At 32.6% G+C, this 23,950-nt stretch overlaps 4 protein-coding genes across 4 annotated transcripts; 2 read left to right on the forward strand and 2 right to left on the reverse strand.

The window, feature by feature from the left end:
- Nucleotides 1-2,584: 2,584 nt before the first annotated feature.
- Nucleotides 2,585-10,085, forward strand: LOC105783707 (probable aspartyl aminopeptidase). Its single transcript, XM_012609300.2, has 10 exons — nucleotides 2,585-2,653; nucleotides 2,797-3,061; nucleotides 3,532-3,667; nucleotides 3,753-4,025; nucleotides 5,027-5,171; nucleotides 6,444-6,683; nucleotides 7,563-7,695; nucleotides 9,042-9,223; nucleotides 9,637-9,749; nucleotides 9,900-10,085. The coding sequence occupies exons 2-10, from the start codon at nucleotides 2,824-2,826 to the stop codon at nucleotides 10,003-10,005; spliced, it is 1,566 nt and encodes a 521-aa protein (XP_012464754.1). The 5' UTR covers nucleotides 2,585-2,653; nucleotides 2,797-2,823; the 3' UTR covers nucleotides 10,006-10,085.
- Nucleotides 10,086-11,455: 1,370 nt separating this feature from the next.
- On the forward strand, nucleotides 11,456-14,590 carry LOC105782921 (peptide chain release factor PrfB3, chloroplastic). The gene is made up of 6 exons (XM_012608017.2): nucleotides 11,456-11,699; nucleotides 12,768-12,985; nucleotides 13,091-13,291; nucleotides 13,512-13,721; nucleotides 13,806-13,983; nucleotides 14,208-14,590. Exons 1-6 carry the CDS (start codon nucleotides 11,537-11,539, stop codon nucleotides 14,495-14,497), a joined length of 1,260 nt encoding a protein of 419 aa, XP_012463471.1. The 5' UTR covers nucleotides 11,456-11,536; the 3' UTR covers nucleotides 14,498-14,590.
- A 418-nt stretch (nucleotides 14,591-15,008) lies between these two features.
- On the reverse strand, nucleotides 15,009-17,679 carry LOC105782923 (uncharacterized). The gene is made up of 2 exons (XM_012608019.2): nucleotides 17,249-17,679; nucleotides 15,009-16,169 (listed from the first exon to the last, which is right to left on the reverse strand). Exons 1-2 carry the CDS (start codon nucleotides 17,340-17,342, stop codon nucleotides 15,352-15,354), a joined length of 912 nt encoding a protein of 303 aa, XP_012463473.1. The 5' UTR covers nucleotides 17,343-17,679; the 3' UTR covers nucleotides 15,009-15,351.
- A 1,396-nt stretch (nucleotides 17,680-19,075) lies between these two features.
- Nucleotides 19,076-20,045, reverse strand: LOC105781281 (protein AGENET DOMAIN (AGD)-CONTAINING P1). The gene is made up of 2 exons (XM_012605816.1): nucleotides 19,442-20,045; nucleotides 19,076-19,377 (listed from the first exon to the last, which is right to left on the reverse strand). The coding sequence occupies exons 1-2, from the start codon at nucleotides 20,043-20,045 to the stop codon at nucleotides 19,076-19,078; spliced, it is 906 nt and encodes a 301-aa protein (XP_012461270.1).
- Nucleotides 20,046-23,950: the final 3,905 nt, after the last annotated feature.

A 23,950-nucleotide genomic window follows, 5' to 3' on the forward strand; every position in this document is an offset into this window, starting at 1 on the left:
TACATTCGTTAGAATGGTTGTTTTTGTCTACTTGAATCAACCTCTAATCTCTAAAATCAAGATTGATGAGGAAATACAGAGAGTAGAATATGAATATCTCTTGACAATTTGTTTTAATTGTGGGAGGTATGGCCATCCAAAAGAAGGTTGCCCAGCATTAGCAAATATAAAAGATCAATCAAAAAAGGTGGGGTTAGAGAGTTAACCACTAAGTCGGTATGAAGAGTTTTGGCCTGTGGGTGCTTGTTAAATGGAAATCACAATGGGTGAATGAGAAAGTTAATGATGTTACGACATGATCTTTAGGGGAAAATCCAACAGGATCAAGGTTCGACTCTCTAATGAATTTGGTGGAAGATAATGCCATAATTGATGAGGATAGGATTAATGTTGTTGCTCAATCATCTATTATTTTGGAGAAGAATAAGGGGATTTCCAAAGTGGGTTCGTTAACAAAGTATTGGCAACTCAAAGTCAACACTTGAAAGTGGGGTTTGGATCAAAGCTTGGGGAGAATTTGGCGCATGGTAAAAACCAAGACTGGAATAAGGTTGTAGTGGTTGACCAAGATAATGAAATTGTCTACATTGGACACTTTTGCTACATTGCCAATTAGAAAAGTGGTAGAGGCAATCGTTAAAGAGTAATCAAGATCAGTCTATACATTGTGAGAATGAGACAGATATTGGGGTTGAGGATGAAGATCAGAGACCATTGTTTATCACTTACAGAGATTAAAGTCTAATCATTGGCCACTATTGATTAAGTAAGAATAGAAGCAAGGACTGAGACATATGACCTTTTAGATTCTTTTTTAGATGGCTTGCACATCCTTCCTTGAATGAGCTCATACAAAGCTCATGGGAGCTGCAAGGTAGGCTGCCAGAATAGAAAGGTCTATAGTAGTATAACAACTCAAAAGAGAAAGCTCATGAGAAAACTTGAGGGTGTAGAATCAATAATGGAACTAAAGAGAACTACTGGTTAAATTGGAGGTAAATTAGAGAACAAAACTGGAAAATATCTTTGACCAAGAAGAGTTACTGTTGAGGTAGGAATCGAGGAGTGAGTGGTTAGCTAATGGAGATCAAAATACAAGATACTTTCATCCAGGAGGAGGGTTGGCGTAATGAGATGGAGCATTTAAAGAAGGAAATGGAAAAATGAAGCACATTTTGAAATCACAAAAGGCTATAATATTTTGTGTTGGTGAGTCAAGATTCTGAAGTGGCTGGCTAAGTGCCACACAAGTGTGGCCACTTTCGTTATCACTACGAGAGAGTGTTACTTGCCTTATCTGAAGTTGACAATTTATTGAAACAAAATGTTTGGGTTTTGAATGGTGATGATATTGTGGATGTATGAAAGCCCAACCTTGAAGATTGGATTGGATCAGATCAATCAATCAAATCCCTTGAATTGTGGAGAATGCATCGAAATATCATTGAAGAACGAATCTTCAATAGTCACTTTGCATTGGTCTTTATAAAAATATTTTATTTAGGGTGATGGAACTTGGATCACTTGTTATTTTGGGATTAAAGATAATGGATTTACTTATTAAGCTAAGTTTTGTAGACATAAAAGGAAGCCGAATTGCGTAAACAATCCTTTAAATCATTTGTATACTCTATTTTTTTTTTTTTGTTCATCACATTGGCAACCAAAATTAGTAGTGCAACCTAGTATTTCCATTGAACTCTTCGTTTTCTAAGCAATTGGCAAATGGTTGACTCAATAATATCAGTAAAAATTCGACTAACAATTTTACTAATTTGTTAAAATTACTCTCTTGTGTTCTAATTTGACTCTCTGTTATTAGGAATGTACAATATTAATGTTAACTTCTCTATTGCAAATACATTCTCATGCTTTAAGCCATAATTTTTTTTTAAGGCAACAAGAAATGAAATATACTTTTGGAAATCTTATTAACATATAGTTTCCCTACTATCGGAACAACATGCTTTAGGTTCTATTTTGGTGTAATTTGCAATTGGTGTCGACAATATCAATGTATATCAGTTGATTTCGGTCACTTCCAATTAGTATATGATGTACTGATCGATAGAAAATAAATTTTAAAATATAATTTTAAAGTTAAAATTAATTTTTTATTATTTGTTTTAGATTTCTTGAATGATGAATTCTCATATGCATAATATGAGACAATCTTATCGTTTATGGATTTTTTTCATGTTTATTTTGAATTAGTTTAATGATAAATTATATTTGTGAAGCTTATTGAAGAGTGTTTTATATGATGAGTATTTTATATTTGAAATTTATTTAATTTAATTGTTTGATATTTGTAAATATTTTTGTATACATTACGAAATTTTTTAAAAAATAGTGATAAATTTGAAATGGTAAGCGAAACAAATCGGCATTGGTGCATACTAATACTAATAAATTTTTATTTTAAATTCTAAAATATAGAGAATAGAAAAACTTGAATCATATTATAACTTCTAACTATTTAGGACAAAATAATTATCCAACGCGAAGGTATGCTAAAAATGTTCCATAAATAATAAGATTTTTTATAGGTATCTGAAAAATACATATCAGTATCACCAAACACAATAGCTTTTTTCAAAGCTGCATTCAAGGGGCTGTGTCGTCGGTCAGGTTGGCGACACCGATGTTCTCGGTAGAAAACATGTCATTTTCATACAATTTTTTTTATCTTTTTATTTGGGTCATTTTTATAATTAATCGATTTTTCGGGTTACTTTTGAAAAAAAGCCTTAGTTTTACTTAAAACAAAACAATAATATTTTGGACGTATCACAGAGGGTAGGCCTGTAAGGAGCGACACCAATGGCAACGATAAGCCGAGCGCAACTGCTGCACCATCCATCAGCCTACTTCTCCAGACTACCCCATTCCCACTCCTCCTTCTCCATCAATTTCCGCCGCCGCAAATTCTCCGTCACTCCTCCTCTCCTCTGCTCCTCCTCCTCCTCCTCCTCTTCCTCCTCAGCATCCACGAATCCGTCCATCGTCGGAGATCTTTTGAATTATCTCAACGAATCCTGGACTCAGTTTCACGCTACAGGTTTGCCAAATATTGGTTCCCTCCATCCGTTTCTTTCAGCTTTTGTTTTAGTATTTGAACATATTACTATTTCTTTGCAACTCCAATCTGTAATTAAATTTATCAGTAATTCTTTGCAAAATATTATTTTTTTGTTTTTTTATTTTTGCTTATTTAGTGATGAAATCTCTAAATTTTAGCATTAGTTTTTCTTTATGTACAAGTAGAAATTACAATATTATGAGCATAAAGTTGTTTTCACATAATAATTATCACATCTAGTAGATGAAATGAAACTAATATACAAACTAATCTAGATATAGCCTGCAAAAATTTAATATAAAGTCGAATTAAATTAGTGCATTAAAGGAATCGAACGCGATATACAGGTTCTAAGGTCTACTCTTTGCCATTGAGTGACAATGCCTCGTTGAGAGAAAATCACTAATTATTTGCCTTGGACCAAACTTATTAAATTTTCTTGTACACAGCTGAAGCAAAACGACAACTAATTGCTGCTGGTTTTCATTTATTAAATGAGAATGATGAGTGGGACCTTAGGCCTGGTGGACGATACTTCTTCACTAGGAACATGTCTTGTTTGGTGGCTTTTGCCGTAGGAGAAAAGTGAGTGGAATATATCTTGAAAATTTTTAATTTAAAACTTTTGGAATTAAAGAAATTTCAAGGGAATTCTGTGTTAGTTTTGCAGGTACATTTCTGGTAATGGCTTTCATGTTATTGCTGCACATACAGACAGTCCTTGTCTCAAACTTAAACCGAAGTCTGCGTCATCTAAGTCCAATTATCTCATGCTCAATGTACAAACTTATGGAGGTGGTTTATGGCACACTTGGTTCGACAGAGACCTAAGTGTTGCTGGAAGAGTCATTGTTAGGGCTAGTGATGGTTCATTTCTTCACAAGCTTGTCAAAGTAAAGAGACCTCTTCTACGAGTACCCACATTGGCAATTCATCTTAACCGGTTATCTACTTATTCCTTGAATAACCATTTTAAAATATTGTTATTTTATGTTTGAATACTGCAAATACTTTTAGGATTTTTTTAAATAATTAATAATGCCTTTATTGGGATTGGCTAGTGATGATCCTGGTATTTTGTTGTTGAAGTCAACCCTACTTTTACTTTTTACCACCTATTGAAGCAGATAAATTGAATGAGGAGATCATTTTTATGCTAAAGTTCTTTTTCTTTCTCATCTATAGTTCATATCATTGTTTATTTTTTCTTCCACTGATATCTGTCAATAGTTTCTATTATTTGTATTACTAGAAGACTTTTAATTGGCAGATATCATAGGAACTTAATAAATGCCATCCATTTTGACCAGGGTAATGCGATTAATTGGTAATTTCATCCTTATGTTTCCCTCTAGAAATGAATTTCTATTGGCTAAGCCATAGAAACATTTATAGCACACCCTAAATAGGATAAAATTTTGGTAATATCGTTACCATATACTTTAGCCAGTTCATCCTTTTCTTTCTTTAACTAAAATCTGTTGACATATATTCCTGATTATCCCATAATGTTGCCTGAATGCTTAAAATTTCAATTTGCCTTTTTCTTTTCCTTTCTTGAAAGTAATCACTTGCGTCAAAACTTCCTGCAAGATCATTAATGTGCTAACTTTTTGTATAACTTCGAGATTTCATGTGCTTAAGTGGTAAACTTTCAAGATATACAGTTGCAAAACATATTGATATATATATATATATATATATAGCAGTTAGTAAATATTCGTAGGATCACTTATTTCCAATATTATATTTCCTTATCCATCTTGAAAAGAAGATGGACAATAAAAAAGTGTCGTTAGGTTCTCAATGGCAGTTCTTTTAAATTTAAATTTGTTTTAATCAAATCTCTCCTCTTTCATATGTCGAAGATGTTTGTTTTTGTTGGACCGATTGTCAATGCATCCTTCTCATTCTCTGTCTACATTGTTTCCTTTAATTTTTTAGCACAGTAAACACTGATGGATTCAAACCAAATCTAGAGACTCAACTTGTTCCCCTGCTTGCTACAAAACCAGAAGAAGCATTTCCAGAATCAAAAGAGAAAAGTTCTTCATCTCCCAAGGCTGCTCATCATCCACTACTTATGCAGGTATTTGCTTTTGTATTATGCTCGTTTGGAGCTGTTCAAGCAGTTAATTTTAATGATGTTGCACTTGCTATGATTAAGGATAAGCTTTCCCTCTCTCCGAATCTGTTTGAAAGAAGCTCTAACAAGAAGAGAAAAGGCTTGTAGATGGTGATAATATTGTAATTGCAATATTAGCTCAAATGTGGATAAGCAATCTAGTGAGGAGGGACTGAATTGAATTGAATCAAAATTTCCAAGGTTAAAGTTAAATAAATATAAATGTGAAAACAACAATATAAATAGTATACATGAAAATTAAAGCACTAGTGAATTTGATATTAGATAACGTAGAAGGGATAGAGAAACTAATCAGAATGATTTATAGAAGTTCTTTCCCTTAGCTCCCCTTGCTAAAGGGTCTAGTTTCTTTAAGCTTTAAAAATATCTTTCGAAGGCTAAGGTATAACTTTTACACTATTATCTTTCATTTCTAACGTATGACTTTAACTACCTACCTTCCAAAGCTGAGGTAGAGATCTCTAAACCCCAAAGTGCGTTTTCTACTTAAAATTTTTACACAAAAAATATCAAGGAAATTTAGTTTGGAAAACTCACTTGAAGTTTCTTTTTTCATTTTACATCAACGACCTATTTAAGTCTAACTATGTCAATACTTAAGAATTTTCTTTGTAGAATAAAAAAAGAAAGAAGATTTTATTGTTATGGTATAACATAGGGTAGGCTCACAAGGTTGCTTGTGCAAAAAGAAATGAATCTTTTGCATCCTTGAACTGGGATAATAGATCATTGTTTAATTGCAATAGAGCAGTGTCTGGCTAAAGTGCTGGGCATATATTCAACTAGGACTCTAGGAGTGACTTCATGTGAAGTATCTGGAAAAACCTTTATATGGTTCTTCTTTGGTATAAAAAAATTTGGACAGATTCTGTTTTTCTAGTATTATGGATAAACCTCTTTTAAGATGTCTATTTTATATAATTTGCCATCTTTAAAAGGAAAAGAAAAAGAATACTGCATGATTAGACCTGAGAAATTGTTAGCCTGTCCATTTTATAGTTGCTGCCTTGCAACACCCATTGCTACCCATTTTTAGATTTGTTTCACTATTTATTCCTAACCTCCTATGATTTTGCAATGATTAATTCTCTTATCTGTGTAAGATGTGACCGTTAATTCCCTTATTTACATGAGATAGGTGTCCACCATCCTGATCTAGGTAATTCATAGTGTAGATAGAACATGTGTTAAATCTTTTTCTTAATTTGCTTGCAGATTTTGTCAGATGAGCTGGGTTGTGATGTTGATGACATTGTCAATATTGAGTTGAACATTTGTGATACCCAACCTAGCTGTCTTGGAGGCGCAAACAATGAATTTATATTCTCTGGAAGGTTAGATAATCTTGCTTCAAGTTATTGTGCTTTGAGAGCTCTGGTTGATTCATGTGGATCTCCTGGTGATTTATCAAGTGAACATGCTATACGGATGATTGCTTTATTTGATAATGAGGAGGTAAACTTTTCCAGAGTTATATCTATTTATGCATGCTTATAAAAGGAGCTTGAGCCTATTTGAATGACTAGATGGCTTTGGAGTGGTAACTTTGAACATGATGTAATAATATGGCTTGAACACCCAGGATTATTGACAGAAGCCTAATTTCATGGTATGAACCCATCTAACCTGAGAATGAAAGGAGCATTGGACCAAACTAAAAAAGTAGAGGTATAAGCACAAACGTTACACAATTATTGTTACAAACATCACCTGCAACCTGCTATTGGTTTTCTGTTTGCATGTGCTTTCCTCCTGCAAAATGTGCTACTTAGCATGCCTTTGCAATCTGAGTTATTCTAGCTAAAAAATGGTACGTAGGGAAATATATGATGGAATAAATCTTTTGCTGGGATTATTTCTTGAGAAGCATGAAATCAACACAAATAGAACCTGTTTGATAGAACCTGATAGAACATGGCACATTCTCATAGTGAATTCATAATTTAAAACTTGGTCATCTAAACAAAATCAAATTGTAACAATTATTGACGCAGACATACTTGTGAACTGGATTGCTTTGGAATAGGCTGTACATGCTCCTGGATCATGCAAAATTTGTTTGTTATCTGTTAGCATGTGCATGTAATATAGTTGCCCTCAGCACAAAAATGTGCCATATACAAGATTGTAGCATGGAACGAATCCTTACCTCAGAAAATTTCTTGTCAAATACTGTACAAGATAATTTTATCTGGGAGAAGTATATAAAAGTTTTAATTACTTTCAGATCTTCAGGAAGTAAACTGCTGTTTTTAAGTGAATTGCTATGTTAAGATAATTTTGATTGTCCTCCCAGAATTACATAGTCACAGAATTTTTACTATTCTTGACCAGGTAGGTTCAGATTCATATCAAGGTGCAGGGGCACCAACTATGTTTCAGGCAATGAGACGGATTGCTGGTTCTTTAGCCAACAGTTATGCTGGTGAGAGTGCCTTTGACCGTGCGATTCGCCAATCATTCCTTGGTATGCATCAACTGGAAGCCTTTAATTGTAGATTGCATTCTTTGTAATTTCATTAGTGCTTTTTGTTACTTATTAAGAATACTTTTTCATCATCCTTAAAAGAAAAGAAAAAAGAGCGTACCTTTTCAGCAGGTAGGACCTTTTTATTCTCTTTTGAGAAGGATGATTGAAAAGTCTTCACCTTTTTATATCTCCATCTCACACTTCATAATTTCTCCTTATGACTCATGTTTGACACCTAAAATTTGGAATGGAGATTTTTTTTTTTTTTGGGGGGGGGGGGGTTATGGCTCCTCTAATAGGAGCAAAAGATGTGGAAAAAACTGAGTGGCCGTTTGTAAAACACATACTTGTGTCAAACACAGTTCCTTTAGGGTTGCCCTCAACCAAAAACAGGATGGGTAAGAGGCAAGATTTGAGTAACTGAGTCTAACAGATTAACAAAGGATCAAGGCTTTCACACCCGAGTCTAGGCTGCATAACAACACATGAATTTGAGCTCTAGCAGTTTGAGAAATTCCAAAAGTAAAAGCACGGGACAAATTAGGCATATCAACTGAGCTCAAGCAAAACTTGAGCTTATCAAAGGGGATCAGTCTCGTTAACATGACAGTTACTGCTTTTGATTCAAAGACACCTGATCACAGCTTATAGATTGACACTGTTTTGGAAACCGGACCAGGTTAGCTGGCCAAACTGATTTGAATTGGGAAATCCTGACCTTTTAAAGTGGAATTGTTTGTTAAACCAGTCTAGACCGAATTTAACTAGTTTCAGGTCATTCAATTTTACATTTTTGTCTTCCAACATATCTTTTGCAAGAGGAGATAAGAATTTTTTCCCTTTTAATTATTAATTAGTTGTCAAATTATATATTCTTTTTCATCTTTCACCTATGTTTCATGTATATTTTAATAACAAATTATATTAACATATAATATTTCTGCATCCAGTTGAACCTCATTAAACTCATTGGATTAGGGTCCACCATTTAATGGCTTCTTAACCTCTGAATGTTGAGCTACTTGTAGATCAGACATTGCTTTTTGCATAACCCACATAGTATCCTGAGTGAGAGAACGCCAAATCCCCTGCTTATATGGAGTATTTAAGAGGGAAATTTAAAGGACTCACATCTAACCTGAGATTCATTAGTAAATGTAATTAAGGAAAATATGTAATCTTAGCACATGGGCATGGATTGAACTGTTGCTTGGCGGAATACAAACTGTCAAAACTTTGGTTGTATTTCCATTTAGTTGGTGTGTTTTACATATGTTGCATTTACAATCTGTGCCTGACCATACTCTTTTAACTCCTTTCTCTTATCCTGTCTGTCTATATAGTATCTGCTGATATGGCACATGGAGTTCATCCAAATTTCATGGATAAGCATGAAGAACACCATCGACCAGAAATGCATAAAGGTCTTGTGATCAAGCACAATGCAAATCAGCGGTATGCTACCAGTGGAGTAACAGCTTTTCTCTTCAAAGAAGTTGCAAAGATGCATAACCTTCCTACTCAGGTAACTCCATTGCCATATTACAGTAGAAGAGGTGATAGTTGGAGAAGGTAGGATGTCACTGATTAGTAAATGGATTTTAGTAACCATATAATGTGATTTTGTAAGACCAAAAGGGACTACTTGATGAGGAGTTGCTGGTTGTCACATGTTTAACGTGTAGACCTACATTCCTGAATTGCTACAATTGGACCGAACATTAAGAATAAGTGGATATAATGTCTAGTCATATGGTAATTTTTCACACACCTTGTGTCTTGAAAACACGAGTTATGGTGATGGATAACAATGGGACAGTTGACAAATGAATATAAAGAAAAGAAAAAAAAAAAAACAGTAGAAAGTTACATGTTCACATTCTTCTAGTTATATAATATGCATGTATATATCCTCTTTGAGTTTTGATTTCCTTGTAGGAATTTGTGGTAAGAAATGATATGGGATGTGGATCCACCATTGGTCCCATACTTGCTTCAGGAGTTGGTATTCGTACTGTTGATTGTGGCATTGCCCAACTCTCTATGCACAGGTACCGAATCCATGCATGATAACCTGCAACAAATAGGATTTATATATTGTTGCATTTTGCCCTATTTGTAAAATGCTATTCCAGAAATACACCTATTGGTATCATGTAGATCTTAATTATTTTTCTACTTTTGATTCACACTTTTTGCAGTGTGAGAGAAGTATGTGGGAAGGAAGATATAGACATTGCTTACAAACATTTCAAGGCATTTTACCAAACTTTCTCCAGCATAGATAGGAAGCTTATTGTTGACTAACTGGTAAAGTAAAAATTATTCATGTCATTCATATTTTGTAGCTCAAAACTAATTTTTCAAATAAATTATTTCTTGCTTCATCCTTGAATCTAGAAATTACATAAATAACAGCAAAAAAGGTGATGTCTTTAAACATAAATGCTTCAATTGTTGTCATTCCCATTAGTTTAAAGTTTCTTTCTCTTCAGTTCAGACTATAAAGTTTGTTCATCTTCACTTTGTTCTTTCTTTCTTTCTTTCATTCAATTAGACGAATTAACTTGCAACTTCTCTTCAAAGCTTGAGCTAAAACTGATAAAAACATGAGAACACGAGAGCCAAAACTGGTACTATCTTTTTAGCATAGAGTAAAGTTGTCGGAGTTAGTGCCATCAACCTAACCATTTTATTGGGTTTATAAATTTGTTAATTTTCAGCTTCTTTCTGAGTTTTAATTTGACATTTGAGACAAATAATGTAGCAAAAAAGAAAAAGAAATAGAAAGAGAGACTAAATCAAAAGAAATTGAATAAAGAAGTAGCTTTAATTTTCGGGGAGTTTCACATGTTTGATTGATTAGGAAATGAGTACGGTTGAAAAGGAAAAATATATTTATTATTAAAATTTTAAAAGTAAATATAAAAATATTTTTAAGATTTTTAATTATTTTTGAATTAGAACTAAAATAACAATAACCATGACAGCTAAAATTATTATTAAACCAATAAAATAAAATCAACGTTAGACCTTCATAATTAAGACAATGACAAGAATGATTCAAATATATAATTTCGAAAAATTAATAATTAAATCGAAAAAGTCAACAATTAGGTGACCAAAATAGAATAAATTACTTAAAATTATATTTTAAAGTTGTTTATTAATTTTATTCGAACCGAGCAAGTAAGTAGTTTTCAAATTATAAGGAAGTATTCTTCACCTTAAATTTTAAATGAATTATGATTTTTTTAATTATTCAATCAATAGATTCATGGACGGAGGGGGTGTTCGTGCCTTAGATTTTTCAAATTATCAACTTTTATATATATAATTTATTATATTCTTGATTCACCCTCACTTCTTAACAATTCGCCCCTTAGTTAAAGATTTATATATCATTTCCTAGAAATGTAATTTTTAATTCCTAAATTCAAAATATTAATATTAAAAATATAAAAAATTATTATGAAAGTTCTAAAAATATCAAAAGATTTTTTTACCATAGCTCAAAGACTAAATTAGCTATTAATCTTTTGAATTAAGGTCCGATGTTATTTTATTAACAAAATATAATTTTTAAAAGTTGAGTGATCGAAATGTAATTTCAAACAAAATTTAGGGACAATTGGTGCAATATACCCTATAAAAAATTAAGACAAAATTAATTACTTACTTAAAAAAAAAAAACCAAAAACAAAGTGGCTGACATGGCACCTTATGTAACTCTAAAATGATAAGGCACATATGAGAGTGCGGTGTTGGGGTTTTCCAACCATACACAGTGCCTCAGTTATTTTAGCCTAATCTCTGCTTCTGTTTTTTCTCATCAAAAATGGCGGCAGAAGCTGTGTTTCGAAGAAGCCCTTCTGCTTCAACTCCATGGAAATCTCCTTCTTCAACATATAAAAGGTCTAAAACTAATCACCTTTTACACTTCACTATTCGAGCTTCTTCTCATTCCATTGATGATAAGAACAAAGCTTACAAGCAACTTGGTCAGTTCCTTTTTTTTCTTTTTCTTTTCTATTTCATTTTTGTTGATGAATTTAACTTATTGGCGTTATAATTCGAAATGGGTGTTGGATTTCATCACTGAATCCTATAATAATACTGGGTTTTTGTTTGTTTTTTGTTTTACCTTTCTTTTCCTGTATATATGCTTTTAGAATCTGATTTTAGTAGGTGAAAGTACTTTTATTATACTCACTTATTCAAATTAGTCCCTCAAGTTAGTCTTTTATGCTCTTAAAAGGAAACAAATAAGACTAGAATTGAACACATGTATCGATTAATGAAAATTATTATTATTTGCTGTTCAACTCTAAACCAAGAAGAGATTTCATATAGTAAATTTTATCTAATATTAAAATTTGGCTTTGATTATTTACAAGTCTTGTACTCTTCTTACATTTAGAATTTTGTCCCTTTAGTCCCTCTACTTTCTAATTTAAAATTTTAATTTTCTCTTAAATTCACTAATTTGATATTTTGAAAAAAAATACTCACTTAGTAGTTATGTAACAAAAAAAATGTTGTAATAGATAGAAGACTTTTAATGGTAGTAACAATTGGACTTGTTTTTTTAATCTGAAAAGTAGTGCATTAAATTCCTAGAAATAGAATTAGACGGACTAAATTTCAAACATACGAAGAGTAAAGGGACTTTGAGCATATTTTAATCTTTTTTTAACTAGTACATAGACTAAATTGATCTATTTAATGATATAGAGACTAATTTGAAGTAGTTCCTATAATAGCGGACTTGTTAGGTACTTTTACCGATTTAAGAATTTTGCTGAAAAATTGTGAATAAGATACTTCCATTGATGTTCTTCTGACTTTAACTGCAACTTTTCGATCTCTTGAGAAATTTTCAGCACTATCGACTTTTCAGTGACCAAATTGATGCATTACTGTATTTTCAGAATACCAGAATGGTAGCATGTTGCTTCCTTTGATATTAGAATATCAAAAATTAGGACTGCTTTAAGTACTTCTAATGTGCATGTTTAAGTAGTTATCCATTTTCTGAGTTGACATCTTTTTATCACTACTTACATTAGGTCTATTTTCATTGAAGAAGAAGATTGAAGATGTCATTCTCCGAGCTGAGATGTTAGCACCGACTGCCTTGGAGCTTGAAGAAGCAAGGAGAATAAAGCAAGAAGAGATGATACGCGATTATGATCTATGGAACGACCCGGTTAAATCCAGTGAAATTCTCGTGAAGTTGGCCGATAGTGTCAAAGTGGTTGATGCTCTGAAAGATCTTAAATACAAGGTGATGTGCACTACATACTAGGAGTTCAATGTGAAAATCATTAGATAGGGCTTCGTCCGATTTTGTTAGCTTTCGCTCTATATCAATTTTTACTTGTTTCTGCAGGCTGAAGAAGCGAAGTTGATTGCACAGTTGGCTGAGACGGATGCCGTAAATTACAGCCTTTTTGAGCAAGCATATGATGCATCTTTGGCTATTAGTGATTTGTTAGATAAATATGAGGTATCTAGGCTCCTTAGGGGGGCATATGAAATGGAGGGGGCATGTGTCATTATTAAAGCCAACTCTGAAGGCAACAAATCCGAGGTTTGACTTCCACTCTTCCTTTTCTTCTCTCTTGAGTTTACTTTGGCTACTGATCTCCGGTAAGGTGGATGTCATCGTTTTTAAAACGTTCATGCGAAAAGCATGAAACACGAGACATATGGCTAGAATGATGCTCCATTTCGAATTTTGTTGCTTGTGATCGGCAAAATATATCCTGTTGTATTCTAACATGATCTTAATAAATAATCTTTATCATCAGGTGTGGGCTGAACAACTTCTAAGCATGTATATGAAATGGGCGAAAAAGCAAGGGTATAGGGGTAGAGTTGTTGAGAAGGACCTTTCTACTAACGGTGGTATCAAGTCAGCAACTATCGAGTTCGAATTTGAGTACGCTTACGGTTTTCTTTCAGGAGAGACTGGTGTCCATCGCATGATAAGGTCTCAAAACGATTCTGTTCACAATGAGGTAAATTTATTAGTACCTTTTAGCTCAGTAGGCATCAATGTTGTTCTCTCTTACCAAACCTTGTTATTTAATGGGATCTTGCAGGTTAGTTCAGTAGGCATCAATGTTGTTCCCCTATTCCTTGGAACAACTCCGGACCTCCAAATCAGTGATGATGATTTGATTCTTTCGTCTGTTTTGTCACTCGGAGGGAAACAAAGCCGAACTGGATATACAGTCTGTGTTCAGCATATCCCTACCTCCTTAACTTTTCAATCTTCAGGTACTTAATTTCCTGTCAGAACTCGAAAGTTATTATCCATGCTTTGTTTCGATTCAGTTCCCATCTTACATTTCGATTAACCATGCTTTGTTTCGGTTCAACCTCCAGCTTCTGCTCCCCATGCCCATGAAAGAGCTTGATATGGATAGCTTCCAGCTTTGTTTACTGTAATCTTCTATGTTTTGCTTTGGCATTGTTCTTCAAAATCCTTCTTTTATGTGCAGGTGAGAGGAGCTACTTTGCTAATCAAATCAAAGCTCTCAATCGGTTAAAGGCCAAACTTCTTGTGGTAGCAAACGAGCAAGGAGTCTCCGATGTAAGTAGCATCAACACAGCCGCCATGGTGGACATGTGGCAAAAGGAGACTCGAAGATACATGTTTCATCCCAGCAAGTTAGTACGGGATGTAAAAACTGGCCTCGAATTACCTGACCTAAATTCCGTTCTAGATGGAAATATTGAAGCCCTAATTGTAGCTCATATCAACACTAGACAATCTAATTTTACAACCTAAAATTCCCCATTGCTTGCTTGTACTTCCCACAATCCAAACATTGTACACAAACATATATGCTTTTGAAAAAATAAACCTCATTTTTTCGGTTTATGAACACGAGTGACTCAAGAACATGCCAAGGCTTTTTCGGACATCGATTGATGTCTATTGGCTTGCTTACATTACGAGTTCATGTCAAAATGCAGTTTTTTAAAGACGCTACTGCTAGACTGCTGCATTTAGTAGCCATTTACTATCCAAAACCCTAAGCGCAGCCCTTCAAAGCATATGAATGAGTTACTATTAGTTTATTACAAGACTATTTTATTACAGCAGGTGACAGGTTTTGTTCATTTATGAAAGTCCCCCAACAATTAATGTGTTTGGTTTTTGAACTTACCATTAAAATGCCGTCAATTGCGGTTGAAGTGAGAAAAAGCTATAATCTAAAGCCCTTTTCGAACCCACAGTTAAACTGGATTCGGATCTCAATATTTGCAACCATTTCCTCTATTCGGGTAGGGACAAATACTCGAAAATGCCGATGATATATATATGAATCAATAAGTTTGAATGATCAACAAACACATCAAGCAACAATCACTCTCAAAAAGACTAGAAATAAAACATTCAAAACTTACGACAGAAACCTTATAAAAAACCAAACTACAAAACTGTAGACATAAACAGAACACAATAGGGCATTTTGCCAAGCTGCTGTGATCCTAATTTTTTTGTGCTATCCACTCCAACACAGAACAAATAAAATAATATTGAGCCCCACAATCTACAAAGCATTATATACTACTCTCTATATATATGCTAATAACTTTGTACTTACAAAACTTGCCTCTCCCAAATTCATCATATGGTTAATTGGCCCAACCGCAATAATTCACGGAATTCAACTGTCTTGAATCCACAGGTGGTCGTTCATATGCAAAATTTGACCTCTGTCTACCCCTCACGTTTCTCCATCCCCGATTGTTCTGACAGTTATCACCATGATACCTTGTTGTTTTATACCTCGACATGTACTGATCAGCACCTTCTTTTTTCTTTCTAGGAGCATCCCATGTTCCCCAATCTCCGGTTCTTCTATAATCCACGTAGCTCGATTCGTTATTGTCCCAATCGTTATAGTTGTTCTCCCTTTGGTTCCATTCCCAAGAGTTGTTCCAACAGTTCCCGTATCCGGTATCTTTTGTGTTGCCATTGTTGTGCTCCCAAGAATTTTCATAGCCTTTGTTTTTCCAATTCGAAGACAAGTTATTCTCCTTCGCTACACTGTCTTCAGCATCCCCCCAACCACCACAGACGAATGATTGATTCAAAAGAAGGGAATTACCGAGAATTACAACATTCTCGCTTTCATCCTTCTTGTCGGGGACCTTGGGCTCTCTCTCCAAGTCCAGAAGCAGTTCAGGATCAATTTCAGAGTCCCAATCGATTTTATCGATATAACTATCAGGATCAGGGAGTCTTATGTCACAAGGAAGGCCATTAATCTCAGCCCAAAATCGGTTCTTAGCATTATGAAACGCCTCTTCACCAGCTGAGTCATTCCACTGGACTATGTTGTCATAAAGATACATAAATCTCTTGGTTTCGAGAAGTTTCCGCCACGGTACAGCGCCTACCAGAGTGCAAAACTTCTTCTCCCATGAAGGAACAGTCGGCTGCCACGTAGCTGAGATACATGATCAAGAAATACCGGGTTAATCATTAATGCTGGAATCATTACAGATGTAAAATCAGATGATTATCGATGGGAGTAACCGTTCTCAACGAAAAAAAGGCAATAATTTCCAGAAAAGGAAACACACAAGAAAACGGATAGCACAAAGTCCGGAAAATACAAAAAAAAAAAAAACCAACGGAAAAGCCTAGTAAATGACAACCGAAAAACGTATAACAAGCAAAAGAGCTAAGCAAATCTTGGACTCAATGCCATGTGCACACTAGTTAGAAGACAGAACCAAGCATTATATTGAGTGCTTCATATAGGATAATTCCACATACTCTTTCAAGCAATGCATTGGTCATTTGGAATATTTTCTCATGCCATGATCTCAAAATAACAATATCACTTCATACGTTGCTCATTCAAACAGTGCTCTCGACAGGCTTTCAGCCGATGTCCGATGGTAGCCAGAGCCAGAAAAAGTGTTGGCAAATGACTATTAAGTGCCTAGTTCCTATTAGTGGATTATGTTGAAGTTGTTTTAGTGGAATGGATAATGTTTAGTGCCTAGTTTTCTTGCATACATATACACATATACATTTTCATACATAAAAAACAAACTATTCCATCAATTGTTGCTTCAATTTCATCACCCTCCCCCAAATCCTCTAAATAAATCCCTTTAAAATACATATTTGATTAAATAAAAATAGCAGAAAAATGCAGGATAATTACAGAACAAACCCCCCACCCCATACCTTATCCCGCGAAGTCAAAAAGAAGAAAAAGAACACCCAGGGAACATATATTACACTATGTACTAAACCAACAGAAGCATCTTAAAATCTTTAAAAGCTCTGCTCTTAACTTAAAAGCAACCATACATAATTTTGAACTTGCATGACGGCTAAAGGGTCAAGGCTTTTTCTTTTTTTCTTTTCTTTTTTTTAAATTTGCACCGTATTAAAAAGAAAATTCCCAGAATATAGAACACAAACAAGATGCCAACACATGAAGAGATACCCTTCTCTTAAAAAAAGTAAAAAAAATTGAAGAGAAAGACAAAGAAAAAAGAAAGAAAATACCAAGAGATGGCTTTCGGGAATATGATCTTGTCCCCTGCATTCCTTGATGATGATGATGAATTTCACCTTTTTGTCTTCTCCAGTTATTATTCATAATCACAACCAGAATCTCCCAAGGGAACAAAAAGAAAGTTAAAAATTAGCAGAAATAATAAAAATCAACTTGCAAAACAAGAAATCAACAGTGACAAACAAACAAACAAAAAAAAAAAGACCGACTTTCTTTTTGAGCACCGAAAACCAAAAAAGAAAAAGAAAATTCTGGGTTATGTGAGAATTGCATCAAAGTTATGATCTGAAACAAAGGATTTTTGATTGGTTGAAAAGTTGCGGGAATTTGAAGGATATGTTGTTGTATGGGAATAGGGGGATAGTGATCATAACTAGGAAAGGTTTTTCTTTTTCTTTTGTTCTTTTATTTCTTTATTATCACGTCTATAGAGAAACGGCTTTAAAGGAGATTTTAAGGAAACAAAATATAGACTTTTATACCCCTTGCTTTTTGTTGAATTTACAGAATTGGACTTAATTAGCACTTTGCTATACGGGGTGATAAGGACCGAGTCATCGGCACTTACTGTTGTCGGATTGCCACGCGTGCTATAGCGTTTGCATTTCACATTCTTCTTCACTTCCCACTGTATACATAAAATTATGATTTTTTTACGATTTTACATCTTAAATTTTTATTTTATTTAATTTTCAGAAATTATTAATAATGTTTTCGAATTAGTATAATTTTATTTTGATATATTATATAAAAATTAATTAAATTATTTCAAAATAAAATAAAAATGTGATAAAATTGATGTATAAATTTAATATCATCTATTTTATTTTTACTAGTTATTTAATTTTTAATTTTTTTAAAAATAGCTTATAAATGATAACATTTTTATTTTTATTTTATTGATAAGTGTAACCGAGTTAAGTATTTTCAAAATTTTAAAATATGTCATAAGTCCTCGTATTTTTCATGAATTTAAAATTAAGCTTTTTATTTTTATGTTTAGAAATTTAATTTTTTTATTTTTAAATTTTAAAATTTAAGTCTAATTATTAAATCTATTTTGTTAAATTAAGGTTCATTACAAACGTTATTTGTTCAATTTTATAACTACTAAATGAGATTTTTTTAATTTTAAAATATCACACCAATAAATTTAACTAAAAATTAGTAATGATAAAAATTAAACTTAAATTTTGAAATTTAAAAATAAAACTAAATTTCTGAAAATAAAAAAAAACTGTGGCTAAAATCTAAATTTATGAAAAGTACATATACTTATATCATATTTTAAAATTTGTTGTATTTTAGATTCAAATCATTTATGTGCGTGTCTTTTTTAAATTTTTTATAAAAAATAAAAAATTTTAATAATTAGAGGAAGGAAAAAGTATTACTTAGAATTGAACCTAAACTCTCGGGCCTATCTCGCTACTAAATTAAGAAATTGTCAGTTTTTAAAAAATGGCTATGTGGGCTTTGATGAAAATGGCGGTAGGCTTTTTTTTTTTTACTTCTTCTTTTACTGTAACAGCAAGGGGAAGAGAGTAGGAGAGAAGAAGAAAGAAGACAAATCAAATCTAAAAACCCTTAAATGTTGAGGATGCTTTTTGCAATTATGCCAATATGTTTTGACTCGAAGCAAGTGCTTCAACCTTGTATTGACCAAAACCAAAAAACAATTTATGATCATAATATGGAGTCGCCCAAAATCCAAAAAGAAAAAAAGTGTTGAAAAGAGTGAATTTTTGCATATAAAGCAGAAAAGGAAACCCTCCAAGCTTGACTACTTTTATGACCATATGTGCACATGCTTTAGATCATTTTCCATCAATCCTGCCTTGGCGTGGCCTTAAATCAGAGTGTTTACATTCCAATCTCTCATGGTTAGCCAAAAAGACCAGATATTTAGGGTCATCAGGAATAACCTCTGCAATCACGCCCTTCCACCCCCCACCTTTGTACAAAGCTTCAACGTGATCAAACATTTTAAACTGGTCAGGCACCGGAATGTGTGGTGGAGGAGGCCTAATGTGCAAGCTATCCATCTCTTTCTCTGAGAAACGAGTACCCTCTTCGGTTCTCAAGGTCTCAAACCGAATGAGGTACCTATTATTCCCCACTGGTTTAACAATAGTTGCAGCAAACCAAGCTTGGTTAAAACCGTCTCCGTCAATATTGGTCACCCTCAACACGTGCTCCCTCACTAAACTCTTCTTCTTCTTCTTTTTCTTTTGTTTTCTGATCGGACTCCTCCAATATGTTACCAGTCCCTGCTTTGCTTTCTTCTGCGTTGTCAGTCTCTGTTGAATCTTCTTCCTCCACAGCTAGCTCAGATTCATCCAATGGTGGTACCCACAACCAAGTTCTACGAAGCCTCAATTGTTTCACTCCAAACAGTAAGAACATTGATGACATTCGAAAAATATACTTGTCATCATCCAACACTTGATCAATCTTGCCTTCGTACCAGCCGTCGTCGAAATAAGCCTCCACTATGTCCCCCACCTTGAACTTTCTTGGTGGTTGTGGAGGGGGCAAAGGGAGTATATCGACGCCGTTGTACTCCTTAGAGAGTTTTGTCCCGCTATTTTTGTCTTGGTAAAGATCGGTGAATTGGACCACGTACCTCTTGTCGTTTGTTGAAGTAGCGCGCTCCATGATTATAGCGGTGTACCACGCACGCGGGCAAACATCGTCTTCGTGGTTGACCTCAACTTTGGAACCTGGTTGCAGATCCATTGGATCTCCGGTGGCGGGGGCGTCGGTGGCCTTGCCTTTTTGTGACATCTTTTCGCGGGATTCTGATCAGGCTGAGTTTCGTTTGTTTAAATATTTAAGAGTTCCTCTATTAAATTATTTTCCTTCTTTTTCTTGCTGGATACCTCGTTCCTACACATTTTCTCTTTGTTTTTCGAGCCTATAGTGAGTTACAGACAAAGTTCAAAAACGTCAAATCTTTGATGATTCCATCATATATGATTAAGTTACGAAAACTTCTAGATAGTTATTTTACATCTGAACTGAATTCTTTCTAGTTAAAGAATCTCTTTCTAGTTTCTCTAGAACAATTAGGAGAATCTCTGGAAGAAATACAGGGTTTTGCTTTTGGCGGCAACATGCTATGGGTTCTCGCTTATAAAAAGTTTAAAACATGTCATAAGTCCTTATATTCTTCAAGAATTTGAAATTTAAATTTTGTATTTTTATGTTTAGAATTTTAGTCTTTTTTATTTTTAAATTTTAAAATTCAGGTCTAATTGTTAATATTGTTAAATTTATTTTGTTAAATTAAGGTTCATTGCAAACTTCACTTGTTCAATTACATACTACTAAGTGAATTTTTTTCAAAATATCACGCCAATAAATTTAACCAAAAAATTAATAATGTTAACAATTGAACTTAAATTTCAAAATTTTAAAAATAAAACTAAATTTCTAAAAATAAAAATACAGTGACTAAAATCTAAATTTATGAAAAGGACATGTAATTATATCATATTTTAACATATATAAAACCAAAAGTTATAGCAAGATATTATTATTTCTGAAATTGTTTTTGTTTTTATATTTGAGTACTCATGTTTGAGTTTTATTATTTTCAATTATTATATCCAGATTTTCAAAGCGAAAATACTTATTTAATAAGTTTATTAAAAATTGATATAAATATTAAGTATATTTTTAGTTGAAATGATAATTTGAGAAAATAAAATTTGTTGTATTTTAGACTCGAATCCTCTTATGTGCATGTCTTTTTTAAATTTTATATAAAAACATAAAAGATAAAAATACCTTTAAATAATATAAAATACCCTCAAATAATATTTAACCTTTGTAAGAAAAAAAGAATTTCGGTTAAGGAAACCACCAATTCAATCAAAACTTATATTTTAATAATTAGAGGAAGGGAAAAAGATTACTTAGGATTATTGAACTTAAGCTTTCATGTCTGCAACATAATATTAAAATATGATATAAATCTTAATCTCTTTCGTAGAGAGAGAATTCCACTACAAGTAATTTGAACTCAAAACATTATAATATTTGATATTTTAATTTTACCATTTCAATCAAAATTATTTTTTATAACATTTTTTTTTAATTTGTTGGTACATTTTTCATCTACATTTTTTAGGTGAAGGATGCCTTTCATTTCATCTAATAGATGTGGCTAGCGGCAGGGGCGAAGCCAGAAAATTTTTTAGGGGAGCGGAAATGAAATTTTAATTTTTAATACTCTATATTTTTATAATTTTTAAAGGATTAAATTAAATTTTTATAATTTTAGGGGGCAATGTACAATTTTACATTTATTAATTTAAAATTTTAAAATTTTCTAAATGACCAAAATAACAATTTTCCATTTTAGAGGGGTCGGTGCCTCTGCCAAGCCCCCCTTGGATTCGCCTCTGACTAGCGATTTGGTTTTATTGGATAATGATGCTATATGAGTGAATGAAAGGTTGATATTAATCCATTTGTATGGTAAACTCTTAGCCAACTTTGAAAGATGTAAAAAAGACATGTGGTTGATAATGTAATTTATCATATCTGTAAAAATATAGAGAGAGAATTCCTCTAAGAGTAATTTGAACTTAAAATATTATAATCTTTGATATTTTACTTTTACCATTTCAATCAAAAAAAAGTTATAACATTTTTTTTAATTTGTTGGTACATTTTTCATCTACATTTTTTAGGTGATGGATGCATTTTATTTCGTGTAATAGATGTGGTTGGCTGCAGGGTTGAAGCCAGAAAATTTTTTAGGGTGGGCGAAATGAAATTTTAACTTTTAATACTCTATATTTTTATAATTTTTAAATGATTAAATTAAATTTTCATAATTTTAGGGGGCAAAGTGTAATTTTACCTTTATTAATTTAAAATTTTAAAATTTTCTAAAGGACCAAAACAACAATTTTCCATCTTAAGGGAGCCGAGACCCTTGCCAGCCCCCTTGAATTCGCCTCTAGCTGGCAGTTTGGTTTTATTGGATAATGATGCTATATGAGTGAATGAAAGGTTAATATCAATCCATTTGTATGGTAAACTCTTAGCCTACTTAATTTGAAAGATGTAACAAAGACATGTGGTTGATAATGCAATTTACCATGTCTGTAAAAGTATAGAGAGAGAAAGAGTTGCAAGGTTTTTACCACGGCAAAATAACATTTCAAATTCTTTTCAAATTCTATATTAATTTAATTGGTCCCTTTCAAAAAGAATAATTTTAATTTCTGTCAATTTTAAAAGTGAGCAACTAAAAATAACTAATCAACTTACATTGATTGTATATAATTTTAATTGGTATACTAACAAATTTAACCCTTAGTATTTACATATTTTGTCAATTTGATATTAATGGAGGGGGAGCATGAAGAGTTTTTAGGGATTGGCAGGGATGATGGCTGTAGGATTATAATCGAAGTGCTGGGATATGCTCAGTGTTGCAATCGAAGCTTTGGGGCATCCTTAATGACCTAAGCTTGGCATGGAATCGTGGTTAACTTGTCAATTGGTATTATTCTTCTCGAAATGAAACATAAAAAGAAACAAAAAAGCAAAAATTTAGTCAAAAAATTTGACCGAAAAAACTACTAAAAGAAATAGACGAGAGAAAAAGGAGAACTTATGTTTACTTATGTTGTGTAAAATGAGAAGAATAACTTGTTATTTATGTTGCTTTCTGAAAGGACAGAATGATAAAATAGTAATATCAATTTCCAAAAATAGCATAAAATTTTCCTTAACCGAAAACATTCTAAAAATATTTTTTGCATTATCAACATTCTCGATGTTGCAGTCAGAGCTTTGGGACATCCTTTATGACGTAAGCTTGGCATGAAATCGTGGTTAACTTATAAGTTGCTCAAATGCTAAACCAAAACTCAAATGAAGCAAGTCCCTATAATCTTGTTTAGAGGACTAAAATGCAAAGATAGTAAACATTGTAGGAGTAAATACGATAAGAGAATTTATATATTAAGCAACAACATAGGTATGGATTTGTCTTTTGGACATATTTCATGTTATATTTTTAATGAAACAAAGGTTTCCCAATATTGGTGTGATAAAGATTTGTGAAATTGCCTTTGCCCCATCAATTGAAAACACATACAATGACAAAGATTGCTATGTTCTTTTTAGCCAAAAATACAAGAAACATGAAATAAGTACAAAAATTTTCAAAAGAAAGAGCTAAAATTGAAGTCTTTTACTTTTTTTTTATTTAAAATTTTAGTTCAATCATAACTAATATTTTTCGTCAAAATTTATCAAGTCGTTTCCATATTATGTGACATATGATTGATAAGAAATAAATATATTAAATTAATAAATTTTGAGAAAAAAATTACCGACGATGATGATGGTTAGATTAAGATTTTTAAATTAAAAATAGGATAATTAAAATTTTAACTTTTAAAATACAAATATTAAAACTCAAATTCTATAAAAGTACATATGTTAAATATAAAATAAAATATATAGTAAAAGTACTATAGAGTCCCATGTCTTAAGATTCAGATAATATTTTATCCCTTTACTCAAAAAATAGATAAATTAATCCCTATATATTAATATCAATGAGCAAATTAATCTTTCTGTTAAAAATGCAATTCTACACGAAATATATATACAAATCATATCTAAAGCTTTTAGCTCATCGCCACGTTGCTTTTAAGGAACCA

Source organism: Gossypium raimondii, chromosome 13 (assembly GCF_025698545.1).
Source record: "Gossypium raimondii isolate GPD5lz chromosome 13, ASM2569854v1, whole genome shotgun sequence".
NCBI lineage: Eukaryota > Viridiplantae > Streptophyta > Magnoliopsida > Malvales > Malvaceae > Gossypium > Gossypium raimondii.